Source organism: Giraffa tippelskirchi, chromosome 10 (genome assembly GCF_054371585.1).
Source record: "Giraffa tippelskirchi isolate mGirTip1 chromosome 10, T2T-mGirTip1v1.2.pri, whole genome shotgun sequence".
Taxonomy (NCBI): Eukaryota; Metazoa; Chordata; class Mammalia; order Artiodactyla; family Giraffidae; genus Giraffa; species Giraffa tippelskirchi.
In genome coordinates this window covers 21,503,689-21,522,360 of record NC_137284.1, presented here as the reverse complement: position 1 = coordinate 21,522,360, position 18,672 = coordinate 21,503,689, and the positions used below count along the sequence as shown (strand labels likewise).

Genomic DNA, 18,672 nt, shown 5'->3' with positions numbered 1-18,672 from the left:
TACATTATTAAGTCCTGTAAGACATAGGAAGATAGAAATTGATGAGACCTTAAAGATCATATAAAGCAATGATTTCATTTTATATATGATGAGGCAACTGAATCCAGAGATCCCAAACAACATACATAAAATAACATGGAACAAGTAAGAGAAAAGTTAGGGACTCTGTTCTCCAATGCTGCTGCTGCTAAGTCGCTTCAGTCGTGTCCGACTCTGTGCGACCCCAGAGACGGCAGCCCACCAGGCACCGCCATCCCGGGATTCTCCAGGCAAGAACACTGGAGTGGGTTGCCATTTCCTTCTCCAATGCATGAAGGTGAAAAGTGAAAGTGAAGTCGCTCAGTCGTTTCCGACTCTTAGAGATCCCATGGACTGTAGTCTACCAGGCTTCTCCGTCCATGGGATTTTCCAGGCAAGAGTACTGGAGTGGGGTGCCATTGCCTTCTCCGTTCTCCAATGCAGCTTCACTTAAAAGAATGGATTGGTATCTAATTTAGGATATAAATCTTATACTGAGTTTGTTTAGAATAAATTTAAAAAAATTTATTTATTTATTTTAATTGGAGGATAATTACTTTACAATATTGTGATGGTTTTGGCCATAGAGTGACATGAATCAGCCATAGGCATACATGTGTCTCCTTCCTCTTGAATCCTCCTCCATAGGTTTTATAGTTATTTTTGTACTTGTCTTCTCCTTCTCATAGCCAGTGAATTCTCTGAGAATAGGTACTATATGCCTCATATATCTTGTACCACCAAGCCCATCTTTATGTCCCATGCAGTGGTTCAGCACAGGGTCTGAGCATATCTGAAAGTCTATCACTATTTTTAGTAACTGATGCCTTTATATAGCTTGGTCCTCAACTCTCTGGCCAGTTTATTATTTATAGAGCTAAGTCTATCTACTTGGAAGCAAATGATGAGCAGAACTAAAGAGAAAAATTTAGACTAAGGTCCACATGAAAAGATATATAAATGCAACATAATTAGATCTTATTTTTAGATCATGATTATCAAATATAACTGTTGAGGTGGAAGGGACCTCAGAGATCCCTTATATAAATACCTCTCCTAAAAAAGAGGAAAGAGGACTGTGTATCTTACTGAGTGCTCAGAAATGAGGGCACTAAACTGGGAGTTCTGTTCTCCAAGGGATCGGAAGTCTAAGTTGATTTCCTCTTATTTTAATTAACTGATGTATTAATTTAGCAAACATTCATTGAGTCACTATTAAGTCAGTTAGCTAGATGCTACAGAGAAAGAAAAGCTGATTTGGGCAGAGGTCTTTATGTAATTAATTATGAAACAAATTAAGTATTACCTGTCAAGAAAAATGTAATTAAAATATGAAATGGGTTCAAATGAGAGACGTTTATTTGGTCTGGGAATACCAAGGTGAGCCTAAAAGAGAAGATCACATATGAACTGTGTATTGCTGGCTGGTAGGATTTAAAAATTTGAGAATGGGGGTGGCCAAGAGAGGAAAATCTAAGCGTGGTTAAGGCATAGAGATATCAAGAGAAATAAAAAAGTCATTAGTTTTTTTCCCCTTTTTAGCCCCCCCCAAAAATCAGTAGTATATAATCCTTAATATTATATGTTTATAATATAGCAGCTATTATTATAAAACAATAAATATTGTTATTATATATAATATGGTATGTACATACAATGTATACTATTCATATATGTATAATTCATTTGTATATATAGTAATATGTTCTATTTTTATTGTATACTGTTAATATAATATTTTATAGTATTTTAAATGTTTGTAGCATGGTATTATTTATATTCGTTTGGCAAAAGCCATGTGAAAAGCATTGGCTATATGGTCAGGAAAAAGAGAAACAGCAGGCTTGAAATTAATTGTTAGGCTATCCATGCTCTCCTTCTGCTCTGCGTTTGGTTTCCATGGAAACCTTCCAGAGGACCCTGTAAGTCAGCGACTGACCAAAGCTGGTTTGCTGAGCCCTTTGAAATGAGGTGTAAGCTTGAAGGTCAGAAAAAATGTTGCAAGTAAAATTGCACTGGCTAAATAATTTTCCCAGTCCACTGAACATAATTAGGCCTATTATCTTCCACCAGTAATTCTATTCCTAGCCATCATATTATCAGGTCCCCAACCACATCCAGATACATGTATATAACTTACATCACTATGTATCTATTGGGGAGTCACAATTTAAGGTCATTTCAAACATGTAAGTGGGTTTCTTAGGTGGCTCAGTGGTAAAGAACCCGCCTGCCAATGGAGGAGACACAAGAGACACACGTTTGATCCTTGGCTCAGGAAGATCCCCTGGAGAAGGAAAGGGCAACCCATTCCAGTATTATTACCTGGGAAATGCCATGGACAGAGGATCCTGGGAGGCTACAGTCCATCGGGTTGCAGAGGCAGACACGACTGAGCCTCTTTAGTTCTTCTTTGCTTTCTGCCAGAAGGGTGGTGTCATCTGCATATCTGAGGTTATCTGCATTCCTCAGGAACAACCTCAGGAACAACCCATATACCCATAAAGTAATGAATGAGTAAAAAATTTACTATATCTACACTGTGCACAATTATTTGGTTATAAAAAGGAATGAAGTGTTGGTAGATGTTATGTAGATGAAACTTGGAAACATTATGCCAAATGAAAGAAGGCAGATGCAAAAGGCTACATAGTGTATGATTGTATTTACATGAACTGTGCAAAAAAGATAAGTCCATAACAACAGAAAAGTATATTATGGTGTCCTAGAGTGAGGGATGGGAAGAAGCAATGCCTGCAAGTAGGTGTGAGGGATCTTTCTAAAATGATAGAAATGTTCTAAAATTGGATTGTGGTTTTGGTGGCAAAACTGTGAAATCACAGAACTGTATACTTTAAAATGATGGATTTTAGGAGGTGTGAATTATATCTCAAGAAACTTGTTATTAAAAAGTCAATAGTCTAGGTTCTTTTAGGACATTATTCCAGTCACTTTCAATCGTACTAATTAAGTGAAAATAATGAAAATAGTGCTAATTCTTAATATGTACAGAAAGATTTACAATTCAAAACCAAATTTGCACATACATTATCTCATGTTAAATTCATAAAACTATAATGTGAAAGATATTATCACCTCAGGTTTACAGATAAAGAAATTTGGTGATCATCAGACAATTTGAGTAACTTGTTCATTCTCACACACCAGTCATTGTGTGGTCAGGATTTAAACCCAGAAGTTATGATTCAAAATCTTACGTTTTAAGTACCACACAGCAATCACGAGCCCTGAGGAAGAATCAACCACTGAGATGTTAAATGTCAGGAATGGAAACTTTAATGTAGCATTAGGTCTTTACTTTTCATAGATAATAAGTTGAATGTTTTCCAATGTATCTGGTAGCTCTTCCAGAATGGTCCTTGGCAAAAGTTTCATCATCTTCAATATAGAGACCAATTGGTTACATCTCATTCAAAAAAAAAAAGTGTTAGATTCCTCAAACTAATTAGTGAGAAAATGATGTTATCTGTAAGCCTTAGGGACTTAAAACAGACTTCAGGGAATCTGGTCCTTTAGAGATGCCAGTTCTGTTTAAGCCTCTGATACCCACTCTTGAGGGAGGCTTTAGAGCCTAGAGAAAGGATCAATGACTCACTGAGCTCTAGGTTGGGAGTCTATTTGCACAGACCTTGACCAGCTCAAGGACAGAAACACAGCAACACCACAAGCCTAAAGACCCCAGGAACAAACTAGTTTTAGTCCTTGCTTGACAAGGTGACCATAAAAGCATCCATAAGAGGCACCAGAAGAACAGAAAAGTGTAAGCCTGTACTGAGTTGGACCACAACACTGTTTTCATGACGATATAAGCCTACATGTTTATTATAACATATAGTTTCCTTTCTTTTTCCCCTGTATCTTTTCCTCTCACTGTCTCACTCCTCTCTGGCCTTTCTGCTAGGTAACTTCCTTACTCTATTTTTTCCCCATTTGCTGTAAGTAGACTCTAACACATTTTCACTCTTTTGTCATGGAATATAAACACAAATATATTTGTTTCACCTTAGTTCTTAACCTCCTCAGTCACAGATATTATGTGTCATTTTTCTAGTATAGTCTAAGTAGTGATTCCTCATCATTTTGATGGCTGTGACCCCTTTTAAGAACCCAAGAATACCTATGGACATTCTCCCAGAAAAATACGTGTCTGTGTGTGTATGTCTGTGTATCTCCCTCTCCATCCCCCCTACATGACATGCCGAAAATGATGTCAAAGGATTAAGTAGAACTGATTCAGATTAACCACAGCATACCTTGGACCTAAATTGTAATCCTGAATCTAAGACATTGGGCACTTTTGTCCTCTCTTGACTTTCATCTTTTCAAATATGATTTGATACTCAAACTGAGTTTGTCTTTTTGTCACCTTCCAGATTTAGCCATGTAGGATTTACTCTGCATTAGTTATAATATATGTCTGCTCTATGGCTCTCCGTTGTATGATGATAATAAAGATATGTTTACAGTTAAGGAGTTGTGCCATAGAATAATTCATTAGAACATTAAGATTTGGGCTCCTGGATAGTTAAATTGTTCCTTGGCCTAATTGTTCTCATGAATTTTGGGAGAAGAAATTAAAAATAACCACTTTAATATATTTACAGTGTTCTTGTCCCTGGAGAGCCATTCAAATGACTAATGTTGCTTGGTGCGTCATTTCCTGGCATTCACTTCAATACTATTATATACACAGAGTAAACATTCAGCCCGATAGTCCTTTCTCTATCCATTTTATTGTCTGACTCACAGCCATATAACTGTTTTCACCAACATTAAACCTGGACTGAGACTTTGAAAAACTCAGAAATAATTATAGACCAGCTGTAATCAGGTGACTCATGCTTAGCAAACACCTCACCGAATCTCTATTTTGGCAGGGAGAGAGAGTGTCAGAAATTACTATCTGGTAATCATAAGTAATGTGGCAAATTACTTAATCTTCTATTATGCAGTTTACTTTTCTGAGACTCTTTCGTTTTCAATCGTAAGTAATGTGGCAAATTATTATTCTGTTTACTCTTCTGTAAATGGGGAATAATAATACAACTACTAGAGATGGTTGTTAAGAGGATTAAATATGTTAATGTATATAAAGGGCTGATAATAGTGTCATCTAGCTCAGAATGAGTACTAATTATTAGTTATTATTTATTTAATTTACTGATTTTTAGCAGTACATTGGAGCCAGATAATAATGTAAGGAGTGGTGAGGGGAAGGAATGAAGACAGGACTCATAATTCCCTAGACTTCTCAAGTGCTCCCAGTTCCTCTCTTGTGCTCTATATTTTGTACTCATCTATATTTTCATAAATGCAAGGAGCAATCTTCCATTTTTTAGTTACATGTTTAGCCCTGAACTTCTCTTTGGTTTCAGAGTCATGCATTCAACTCTACTTTGGACATTATCAATTGCTTGGCCCATAGGTTCCTCAAAGTCAATAGATCCAGGAACAATTCTATTATTTACCTTAAAAATAGATTTTCATTCTATAATTCACTTAGTTCCATATATCATTGAAAAGCACTACCATCCACCATGTTGAACTAAGAGAATAATTTAGCATTATAGGAATGAGGGTTTTTTCATTGTCTAAACTTTTGCTAATTTTGTTTTATTGCATGTTATAATTTCTCTTCTCTGATTTGAAAACTTTCCCCTTTCTGCTCTTGGATCAATAGAATCAATAGAATGTATTCCTTTTATTCAAAACTTCAATGAAGACAAAATCAAAACATATTATCTAAAAAAGGCATGGTCTAAATAAACTTTTATGACCTATTTTATCATAAAAATTTCAGATTTCTTATTATTCCCTGAGGCAGTGAAGAATAAAAGCTGAAGGATGTGGGTATGATGGATTCCTCAAAGCTAATAATCTGTTTTTCTGATTCATTTCTGACTCATCACACACATTAGTCTTGATTTTACACTTAAAAGTTGCTTTTCTTTTGTATGTTAAAAAAAAACTGTTTAGGATGTTAAATTAAAATCATCTGATTTCATATGGTTGCTTCAGGAGCAGAAAATATCTTACTTCAGATAGGTCATGAAATTTGTTATTTCTGAATCTCTTTTAGAGAATACAAAAAATTCTCTCCAGAATGTTATGAAATATTCTTTATTTTCAGTGATTTACTTTATCCATAGTTTTTGAAATTTTTTTGTGTGTACATTTGTGCAATGCTAATTAGAATCCTCAAATTTAGTTAAATTGAAAGAATTATAAAAGTTAATAATTATAAAAAGTTAAAGAATTATAAAAGTTAATCCATATCTCTTCCCTACTTATATTTCTAATCTAATCTTTCCCAGGCAAGAATACTGGAGTGGGTTACCATTTCCTTCTCCAGGGGATCTTCCCTTATCAGACACTATTAAGGCTTAACTCAAAAATGGTTATAAAAATTCTCTGTAAAGTATAAACATGCCTCATTTTTTCCTTTTCTTCTCTCTATTCTATTTTGTTTTCCTTTCCTTTCTCTTTTCTTTCCTCCATCAATTTTCAAGGCTTCTACTCTCTTTGTCATTTGCTCCTCTCTATCTGATAATAATAAGACAACGTCTGTCCATATACCAGCCTGCCTTCAGTCCTCACCCCAGAGACGGCACCTCCTTCTGCGGTATTTGCTATTGTTGATGTCTCAGTCACAATAAGCATTATCCTTCCATGAATAGAACCTATAATTGTCTTTCTTTTTATGAATCTATTGGTAGCAAGCTGTGGATTTTGGTGCTGTGGGTCATTAACTTACTGTCATTTCCCCTCTTTACAGAATAAAAATCTAACTTTTACGGAGATCAGGAATCACACTTTGGTTAAAGAGTTCATCCTGTTGGGCATCCCTCGAACCCAGGGGCAGGAAGTTGTGCTCTTTGTGGTGTTCTACGTTTGCACTCTGCTAGGAAATCTGCTTATCCTGGTGGCTGCGGTGTCTGATTCCCGCCTCCACACTCCTATGTATTTCTTTCTTTGTAACCTCTCTGTGCTGGACATTGGTTTCTCTCCTGTGAGCACCCCAAAGATGTTGGCCAACCTGCTGATGAAGAGCCTGGTCATCTCCCTGGGTGGCTGCATGTCCCAGGTCTTCTTTTACCACTTCCTAGGCTGCACGGAGTCTCTGCTCTACACGGTGATGGCATATGACTGATTTGCCGCAATCTGCCACCCGCTGCGTTATGCCATCATCATGAACCGTCAGGCGTGTGCCTTGCTGGTGGCCGGCACCTGGGCTATTAGCTCTTTTCACGCCACAAGTCTCACTACATTGACCTTCCAGTTGCCATACTGTGGGTCTGATGAGATAGACTATTTCTCCTGCGACATCTTTCCTGTTGTCAGATTGGCCTGTGGTAACACGCTCATCATTGAGATAGTGAGCTTCACCAACATTGGCCTCGTGCCCATGACCTGTTCCCTCCTCATTGTTTCCTCCTCCATGCGCATCATCACTGCAGTGGTCAAGATGCACTCGGCTGAGCGGCGGCACAAGGCAGCGTCTACCTGCGCCTCCCACCTCTCTGTGGTCACTCTGTTCTTTGGGCCCTGTGCTCTTGTCTATACCCAGCCGTCTTTGAGCAAGGTGCTGGTCACTCCAGTGCAAATCTTTGCAAGTGTAATCACCCCCATGCTGAACCCCACAATCTACACTTTGAGAAACAAAGATGTCAAGGGAGCCCTGAAGAAACTGGTTGGGGGCCAGATTGTTTCAGAAGGAGGTCACCAGTCCCTTGCGGGTAAAGCTGATTTTTTTCCCTCCCCATTTGTAAATTAAATTAATTGTTAAAATATATCTATGACAGTTGTAAAGATCTTTCTGCCATAAAGAGAGTGGGGAAGCAACTCTAACTGATCCAAACTAGTGGCATTTTCCTCATTTCAGAGACGAGTCATGAGCAAATGTTTCCTCTAAAGGTCCAGGTAGTGTGTATTTTAGGCTTTGGGGACCAGAGGGTCTCTATCACAAATACAAAATTCTGCTATGATCACATGAAAACAGTCATAGAATGAAGGAATAAACATAAACGAATGAAACAAGACAAGGCTTGATCCAGTGAAATTCCATTTACACAAATAGGCTGCAGGCAGGATATTCCCCACAAGCCATAGTTTGCTGATCTCTGTCAGAGGTTAGTTGAATTTGAAATCAGTTTTTTCAAGGCTACGTTGATAGTAGTTTATGACTGGACTTTGATGTGGGCTGAGTCCCACCAGGGCACAAGCTGAACTATTGATCAAGGATGGTCAGAGAAGGGATAGGTATCAGGAACACAGGGAGCACACCCTGAAGAGAAATCCACAGCATCTCAGTGAGACCTGCTCACTGCCACAGGCTCATCTGAATATGACCCATGCTAAAATTTGGCTACCTGATGCAAAGAAGAGAAGCCCTGATGCTGGGAAAGATTGAGGGCAGGAGAAGAAGGGAGTGACAGAGGATGAGATGTTGGATAGCATCACTGACTCAATGGACATGGGTTTAAGCAAACTCCAGGAGACAGTGAGGGACAGGAAAGCATGGCGTGCTGCAGACCACGGGGTTGCAAAGAGCCGGACACGACTTAGTGACTGAACAACAACAATGCCAAAAACAACGGGCTTCCCAGGTGGCTCAGTGGTAAAGAATCTACCTGCCAAGCAGGTGACGCGGGGTCAATCTCTGAGTCGGGAAGATCCCCTGGAGAAGGAAATGGCAACCCACTTCAGTACTCTTGCCTGGGAAATCCCATGAACAGAGGGGTCTGGTGGGCTACAGTCCATGGGGCTGCACAGATTCAGACACAATTCAATGATTAAACAATAGCAATAATGCCTAGAAATGTACTGATACCTTTGGTCCTGGTACTAGAGGTGGTTTGCAGCCAGTTTTCTTAGGCTTGAAGGTCATAGAGGTCATTAGTAATAGTAATGTTAGTCGCTCAGTCATGTCTGACTCTTTGCAACCCCATGGACTGTTGCCCACCAGGCTCCTCTGTCCATGGTATTCTCCAAGCAAGAATACTGGAGTGGATTGCTATTTCCTTCTCCAGAGGATCTTCCCGACCCAGGGATTGAACCCGGGACTCCTGCATTGCAGGCAGATTCTTTACCATCTGAGCTACAGGGAAGATCCATAGAGGTCATTACTGTTGCTTATAAAAACAATTTATGTTTACCTCAGAAGTTGCTCAGCTTCCCTCTGTTGGTATCAACCACTCCATTAGCATCCCAGCTGTCAAACCCCAAAGGTGACTGGGTGGGCACCTTGGAATATTCTGTTGAAATGACTACCAAGTTTTGTCACAAGATAGGATTATTTTATCTCAGTTTAGCAGAGTTGCCAACAGAGTGAATCTCCTCCTGAAGCCTTTAGTTTTTAGACTTCATGCTCAATAGTAAAGGACACAATATTTGTGTGGTGTGTGTGTGTTCATGTGTGTTACTATAGTTTATTCAGCAGCGTGACCAGGCCCTCTGAGGGAGCTGAGAGGGAGCTGAGAAGTAAAGATAGTTCTCTAGTTGGAACCATGGACTTTTCATGTTTTATTCACACTCCATGTATTCTGGGAACCTACGTAAGTTCTTATTTAACTGAGAAAACTGTGTTATTAGGTGGTATGGGCAACTCGAGCTGGCCTCAGCCTGACCAGCTAGAAAGATATAGATAAAGCCTTCTTTCTTTTGATATTGGGCTAAGTTCTTTTTTTCCCATTTCCACATAGAAGCAGATCCAACAAAATCCATGGTGCCAAGCCCCCAGAATATTTAAAGTGGCTAGTATATTGGAGGGGGGCTTCCCTTGTAGCTCAGTCGGTAAAGAATCTGCCTGCAATACAGGAGACCCGGGTTCGATTCCTGGGTCAGGAAGATCTCCTGGAGAAGGAAATGACAACCCACTGCAGTATTCTTGCCTGGAGAATCCCATGGACAGAGGAGCCTGGTAGGCTACAGCCCATGCGGTCACAAGAGTCGAACACAACTTAGCGACTAAACTACTACTACTGCTATAGTATATGGAGAGACTTCCCTGGTGAACCAGTTGTTAAGACTCTGTGCTTCTGATGCAGGGGACATGGATTTGATCCTTGGTTGGGGAACTAAGATACCACATATTGTGCAGAGTGGTCAAAAAAATAAATTAAATTAACAAGGGCTTAGTATACTGGAGCTCCTCTTTTGCCATTCCTAATTTTCTAGAAGAATATAAAATACACATTTCTTCCAAAGGACAGAATCCAAGTGTTATAGACACACTGGCAAGATCACACCAACTTCTGATTTTGAACTTTTCTAGAAAGATTGTCGTTAACCATGGTTTTTGTGGCATGGGTAGAAGTCTGTGTGACTATTACTCTTAAATTAATATTATTTTTCCTTATTGATCCATTTGTGTATTCTTACTTTCTATTTTTGTAATTATTCAACAGAGGTTTGGAAAAGGATTGAAAGTGATAGTTGCTCCATTGTATCCAACTCTTTGTGACCCCATGGACTGTAACCCACCAAGCTCCTTGGTCCATGGAATTCTCCAGGCAAGAATACTGGAGTGGGTTACCATTTCCTTCTCCAAGGGATCTTACTGACCTAAGGATTGAACCCAAGTCTCCTGTATTGCAGGCAGATTCTTTACTGTCTGAGTCACTAAGAAAAGGACTGCTGCTGCCGCTGCTGCTAAGTTGCTTCAGTCGTGTCCGACTCTGTGCGACCCCAGAGACGGCCGCCCACCAGGCTCCCCCGTCCCTGGGATTCTCCAGGCAAGAGTACTGGAGTGGGTTGCCATTTCCTTCTCCAATGCATGAAAGTGAAAAGTGAAAGTGAAATCGCTCAGTCGTGTCCGACTTCTAGCGACCCCATGGACTGCAGCCTACCAGGCTCCTCCGTCCATGGGATTTTCCAGGCAAGAGGACTGGAGTGGGGTGCCATTGCCTTCTCCAAAGAAAAGGACTAGCCATCTGAAATCTTGGTGTCCAGTCTAGGAAGTAAGAGAACCAAAAGAATGACTCAAGAAAAGCTGTCTGTATATGGAAAAATAATACTGAGAGGAACTTGAGGCAATTGGCAGTTGCCAGGCTTTATCCTCACATCTGTTCTCAAGTCCATTGAATTTTTTATTCCTAGAGGTTTTTTTTTTTTTCAATCTGCTACATTCATCTCCTGAGAGAGACCATTGCCTTACATCTCCTAGAACATACTGTCTCAAATGAACTAATAGTGGAGAAATCTTAACAGCATTTCTAATTCTTCCTAATATCATTCTATGATGTCACATTTTATAAGTATTAAAATTCCTTCTTAGTACAGTTGCTTATTTTCCCATTAACAACACTCTGTTCATTGCATCTTCCGTTTACCTCTAGTGCACATGTCATAGGTAGCATTGAGTAAAGGATGTCATCCAACAAGTCCTAGAATATGAAACTGAAAGGTATCAATGTGTCTTACTGTATCAAAACTCAGAGCATCCAAGGTTACTCACAGGAAGGAAAATCTTCAGTCCTTTCACAAAACAGTCTCAAATTTGTCCCTCTGTGTCTCACTTTCCCCTTGTTGGCTCTCACCCTTTGATTAATCAGAGGTACACAGGTTGCAGGTTGACAATCTGAACCTGGTTTGGGCAAGACATTTTTTTCTCTGATTAAAAAAAAGTGATGTTATTAAAAGGATAACAATAGAAACAAGGGATATGAAAACTGAGAACAAGTAAATGTAAGAAACAGATTGAGTTGTGAAGACAGACATCACTCTCTCAGCAATGACTTCTTCATGAAAGCACCTTTTCTTGGGGAAAGGAAAACACCAGCTTAAGATGTAAAAGTGTGCTAGCAAAGAGACGTGGCCTGAAAAGACAAACCTCCAGGAAATGAAATACTAAGAGTAAGGTAGGAGCTGTCACTGTTTAGCTAGAGAATGTGTATGGATGAGGTAGAATGAATTTCCAGACATGAAGAGCAACTTGACTCCAGCACAAAGAAATACAAAAGGTGGAGGAAAGAAGTCATCTATTCGTTCAATAGACGTTTGTTGAGCAGTCTTATGTCCAAGGCACAATCTAAATGCTATTACACCTGAAATACTGCCAAGTCTAAAATCACTAGGAGGCTATTGACAAACCAGATGCAGAAATGTCAGAAAGCCAAAAGAGCAAGGTGTATGAGAAATGGTTGTTGGAAATTAGACTGTTTAGACAAAGAGAAAGCAGATATAACCAAGGATCTCAAATTTGTAATGGGATGCTGAATGAAAAAAGCGTTAGATTCTATAGGTAATGTGCAAAGAGTAAAACAAGGAACATTTGCTAGAAAACTCAAGAAGGTAGGCTTTAAATGGAGGAGATAATTACTACAGAATGGTCTGCTTGGAAAAAGTGTCATTCTTGGCCCAGAAGCACTGGAGTGTGTTCTAGCTGTGACAGAGGATATTCGAAATTATTCAGCAGCCTTTTCAAATTGGGGGTTTCAAAACCCACAGAGATTTCCTGGAAATGATTCCTGCACTTCATATCAGTAAGGAGAACAATGGCGTACTTTTATCCAATATGTTTTGTTTTTTTTAATAAATTTATTTATTTTAGTTGGGGGCTAATTACTTTACAATATTGTAATAGTTTTTGCCATACATTGACATGAATCAGCCATGGGTTTACATGTGTTCCCCTTCCTGGACCCCCCACCCACCTCCCTCCCCATCCCATCCCTCTGGGTCATCCCATTGCCCCGGCCCTGAGCCCTTGTCTCATGCATCGAACATGGAATGGTGTTCTGTTTCACATATGATAATATACATGTTTCAATGCTATTCTCCCAGAACGTCCCACCCTCACCTTCTCCCTCAGAGTCCATAAAATTGTTCTATGCATCTGTGTCTCTTATTCTGTCTCGCATATAGGGTTATCGTTACCATCTTTCAAATTCCATATATATGCATTAGTATACTGTATTGTTGTTTTTCTTTCTGGCTTACTTCACTCTGTATAATGGGCTCCAGTTTCATCCATCTCAGTAGAACCGATTCAAATGTATTTTTTTAATGGCTGAGTAATATTCCATTGTGTATATGTACCACAGCTTCCTTACCCATCCGTCTGCTGATGGACATCTAGGTTGCTTCCATGTCCTGGCTATTGTAAACAGTGCTGCGATGAACATTGGGGTACACGTGTCTCTTTCAATTCTGGTTTCCTCAGTGTATATGCCCAGCAGTGAGATTGCTGGGTCATATGGCAGTTCTATTCCCAGTTTTTTAAGGAATCTCCACACTGTTCTCCATAGTGGCTGTACTAGTTTGCATTCCCACCAACAGTGTAAGAGGGTTCCCTTTTCTCCACACCCTCTCCAGCATTTATTGCTTGTAGACTTTTGGATAGCAGCCATTCTGACTGGTGTGAAATGATACCTCATTGTGGTTTTGATTTGCATTTCTCTAATAATGAGTGATGTTGAGCATCTTTTCATGTGTTTGTTAGCCATCTGTATGTCTTCTTTGGAGAAATGTCTGTTTAGTTCTTTGGCCCATTTTTTGATTGGGTCGTTTATTTTTCTGGAATTCAGCTGCAGAAGTTGCTTGTATATTTTTGAGATTAATTGTTTGTCTGTTGCTTCATTTGCTATTATTTTCTCCCATTCTGAAGGCTGTCTTTTCACCTTGCTTATAGTTTCCTTTGTTGTGCAAAAGCTTTTAATTTTAATTAGGTCCCATTTGTTTATTTTTGCTTTTATTTCCAATATTCTGGGAGGTGGGTCATGGAGGATCCTGCTGTGATTTATGTTGGAGAGTGTTTTGCCTATGTTTTCCTCTAGGAGTTTTATAGTTTCTGGTCTTACATTTAGATCTTTAATCCATTTTGAGTTTATTTTTGTGTATGGTGTTAGGAAGTGTTCTAGTTTCATTCTTTTACTAGAAAATTACTAGAGTTAATCAATGAATATAGTAAAGTTGCAGGATATAAAATTAACACACAGAAATCCCTTGCATTCCTATACTCCAATAATGAGAAAACAGAAAGAGAAATTAAGGAAACAATACCATTCACCATTGCAACAAAAAGAATAAAATACTTAGGAATATATCTACCTAAAGAAACAAAAGACTTATATATAGAAAACTATAAAACACTGATGAAAGAAATCAAAGAGGACACAAACAGATGGAGAAATATATCGTGTTCATGGATTGGAAGAATTAATATAGTGAAAATGAGTATACTACCCAAAGCAATCTATAGATTCAATGCAATCCCTATCAAGCTACCAATGGTATTTTTCACAGAACTAGAACAAATCATCTCACAATTTATATGGAAATATAAGAAACCTCGAATAGCCAAAGCAATCTTGAGGAAGAAGAATGGAACTGGAGGAATCAACCTGCCTGACTTCAGGCTCTACTACAAAGCCACAGTCATCAAGACAGTATGGTACTGGCACAAAGATAGAAATAAAGATCAATGGAACAAAATAGAAAGCCCAGAGATAAACCCACGCACATACGGACACCTTATCTTCGACAAAGGAGGCAAGAATATACAATGGAGAAAAGACAATCTCCAATATGTTTTTTTAAACAAAAATGAGCTAATGAAAATATTTTAACGCATTTTTCCCTAAATAAAAGCTTTGAAAGCCTCTGTGTGTGGTTTGAATAAACAAGAGCAGCAATGTGAGGCTATGAGACTATATGCTCACGATTTTGTCACTGATTTGTTGATATGTGTGCTTAGTCGCTCAGTTCTGTCTGGCTCTCTGCAACCCCATGGACTGTAGCCAGCCAGGCTCCTCTGTCCATGGAATTCTCCTGGTAAGAATACTGGAGTGGGTTGCCATTTCTTCCTCCAGGGGATCTTCCACCCGAGGACTGAAATGGAGTCTCCTGTGTCTCCTGAATTGCCCGCAAGATTCTTGACTTCCTGAGCCTCGGGAAAGCCTGATTTGTTGATATTGTGCAAAAACGACAATTAATTATTCATTGCATCTTTAAATTGTTTGTCTTAACTGTTTATATGTAATTATATTCACATTGGACTAATGGTTAAAAAGAGGAGGCATGAGGAAAAATGATACCGAGATTCAAACTAATACAGAGGGTAAATGTGTGCGCGCATGCTCAGTCGCTGTTGTGTCTGGCTCTATGCAATCCTATGGACGATAGCCGGCCAGGCTCCTCTGTCTATGGGGTCTTTCCAGGCAAGAATATTGGAGAGGGTTGCCATTTACAGAAGATAGATGGATTGACATAAATAACACATTTGGCTCACGCTGAACTTCAGAAATTGTACTCATCTCATCAAATTTTGGTCCTTGGTTTAAAACCAACTTTAAGATATATAGCAACAATTGCGACAGAGGTTTTGTTTCTTTTCCTGAGGATATAGACTTTGCACCTGGTTTTTAAAATAATTGATAAGCGTTTACGAATAAAAGCCTGAATCTTTCACTTTTTAACATTATTTTTAAAAAATTTAAATCATGAAGTGTTAAAATGTAAGCAGTGGTACATATACACAATGGAATATTACTCAGCCATTAAAAAAAATACATTTGAATCGGTTCTACTGAGATGGATGAAACTGGAGCCCATTATACAGAGTGAAGTAAGCCAGAAAGAAAAACAACAATACAGTATACTAATGCATATATATGGAATTTGAAAGATGGTAACGATAACCCTATATGCGAGACAGAATAAGAGACACAGATGCATAGAACAATTTTATGGACTCTGAAGGAGAAGGTGAGGGTGGGACGTTCTGGGAGAATAGCATTGAAACATGTATATTATCATATGTGAAACAGAACACCATTCCATGTTCGATGCATGAGACAAGGGCTCAGGGCCGGGGCAATGGGATGACCCAGAGGGATGGGATGGGGAGGGAGGTGGGTGGGGGGTCCAGGAAGGGGAACACATGTAAACTCATGGCTGATTCATGTCAATGTATGGCAAAAACTATTACAATATTGTAAAGTAATTAGCCCCCAACTAAAATAAATAAATTTATTAAAAAAAAAAATGTAAGCAGTGGGTTTTAAAAGCTGTTTTTGTCCATGTATATGCCCTAACACTCAATGACATTTTAGTCTGTACTTTCTGTACATATTTGGTAAACTAACCAAACATGACATAATAAGACATGAAAAAAATTATGTGGTAATAAATTATTGTTGTTTTCCACAATCAATTCAAGATAAATTAATAGGGTACATTTTTTAGTGTTAGAAATATATACATATATATGTTTTATGTATTATTTACTATAGTACTTAAAATTACTAACATTTTTCATTTATTACAGTTTTTAAAATTGTTTTTCTTGTGGAATATCTTGCATATTAAAATACAAAATTTGAAGAATATTAATAAATTCATGGGAGCTTTTCAGCCAGCACAGGGTATAGAATATAATTTAGAAGTTCCCTTTGTGTAATTTTGTCATCCTCACCTTCTCAGCAGTTGTTAGACAGCTGAAGTTTTGTTAAGAAAATACCTTCCTTTTATTTATGGATTTGCCACTATGAGTGCATATAAACAATATATTATTTGTTTCATCTGGTTTTAAAATTTGTTTAAAAAGACTAACATGTGATTGCCCTTATTCTCGTCAAACTTGCTTCTGAGATTGATCAATCTTAACCCATATGGTGTTTTTTTCAGTAATAACCTTTGCAGCAGTATATCTAATTTCTTAGTATTTTAAGAAAGTCAAAATTTAGCATCATTCATCTTTTCCCTTTTTGTTTTCTTTATTTCATGCTTTTATTTATTTACTTTAGTTCTTTGAAAATTAGATGGCTCTTTGCCACATAAAAGATCAGTGGTTTTCACATTTCCAACATTTGTGTTCAAGAGTCAAGTTTCTTGATGTCCTTTAAGTAAGAGAAGTTCCAGACTCAGCAAACATGTTTTATGCTTAGTTGCACATAGTTGCATAAATTATTAATAAATATTTGCTGATCAATAGAAATTAATAGAATTAAGTTAATTAAAAGAATTAATAGAATTCTAATTAATAGAATTAAATTAATAGAATTCTGAGAAAGTCATGTGGAGAACAATTCCTCATTCAAGGAAATCAACTTTGCCCATTGAGAATCCTGCTTTTAGGAGAATCTGATAACAGAAATTGTAATATTGGAATTTATAATATAGGATTTTACAATTTTATAATACCGGAATTTCATAATATCAGGATTTACAATATTGGAAATTATAATATATATATAAATTTCCAAACCAAAGTATCATAGAAAAGTGTATGGGCTAAAGAGAAACTGAGATAAAGTATATGAAATTGGATATTTAAAAGCCTGAGATATATGGTTGTTATTTCTTATTCTAAAAGTATACCCTGAAACTGGGGAAATGGTTTCTACATATGTCCTAAGATTGAGCTGTACCTCTTAGCTTTTCTCTAACTTCCCCAGGTCATTCACAGAAGTAGAAAATATAGATATGGCTCTGTCTTGTTCACATCACAGTAATGTCACAGGGGAGTTACCATCACTCACTTCTAATTACCCCCGCAAAACAGGACTCATTCAGGAATGGGGTTCCCCAAGGGCTTCAAGAGGATTTAAATTTCCACTATGAAAAAGCAATGTTGCTATTAGTGTTTTGGAAGAGATCTTTGCAGAAGGCAGAGAGACTTTCAGCTTTCTGTCACTTAATCAGAGTTTATTTCACTAAGAAGAAAGAATTTTCCAGATTATGAGAGGAGATCCCTGATCCTGGCTTATGGTATGATGTCAGAAGCAGATTTGGGTGACAGATCCTAGAGAGACAAATACTGCAAGGATGAAACTTTCTCCTTGCTAGTCATGTAAGTTCCACCTTCATCTCTCTCTCTTTTTAAGTCCTCTTTTCTTCCTCAGGTATCCAGTGGGAATGAGAATTTGGAGTCCCTGGTTTACAAATGGTCTCCAAGTCCAGGAAATGAACAGAAACTTGTGGCTAAGAATAGAACACTGCTTGCTTGGTTTGTCATTTCACCAACTCCAAATCTCCTTTCTTTACAACCAGGGCTTTTGTCTTAATTCAAAATAACTAAAAGATTGGACACTTAAATGAGCCTATCCCTGGACACCTTCAGTTCAGTTCTTTCCTTCTGTGTAACTCTCTTGATAAGATATCCAGTCTCTGTGTTTTTTTTTTTTTTTGGAGACTACAGATTATGTGGGCTTCCCAGGTGGCTCAACAGTAAAGAATCCACTTGCAATGCAGGAGCCACAGGAAATGCAGTTTTGATCTCCAGGTCAGGAAGATCCCCTGGAGGAGGGCACAGTAACCCACTCCAGTATTCTTGTCTGAAGAATCCTATGGAGAGAGGAGCCTGGCGGGCTATAGTTCATGGGGTCACAGAGAGTCATACAAGACTGAAGAGACTTAGCATGCACTCACACACAGATTATGTAGCTCTTGTCTTGGGTCATCTTTTACAGCACAAAGCAAAGCTTCTTCTTGGGTTCAGATGCCATATAGGTAACAGAGAAACTTCAAATATTCAGAAGATGGTGCAAAAGAGAAACAGGTGTATGATCAAGCTTCTTTTACATGGTTGTTTAGGAAGACTAATATCTGATAGTGTCATGTAAGTCCTTGTACAAGACAAAACAACTGAATGATTTCCTTTCCAGTTATTCACAGAGTTGTTTCATCATCTCA

The 18,672-nt window shown here is 38.3% G+C and overlaps 1 protein-coding gene across 1 annotated transcript; it reads left to right on the top strand.

Moving 5' to 3' along the window:
- Positions 1-1,886: 1,886 nt before the first annotated feature.
- LOC145522410 (olfactory receptor 10D3-like) lies at positions 1,887-17,899 on the top strand. The gene is given in 3 exon segments (XM_081531147.1): positions 1,887-1,940; positions 6,815-7,775; positions 17,883-17,899. Coding segments are annotated over 3 exon segments (1,032 nt in total).
- Positions 17,900-18,672: the final 773 nt, after the last annotated feature.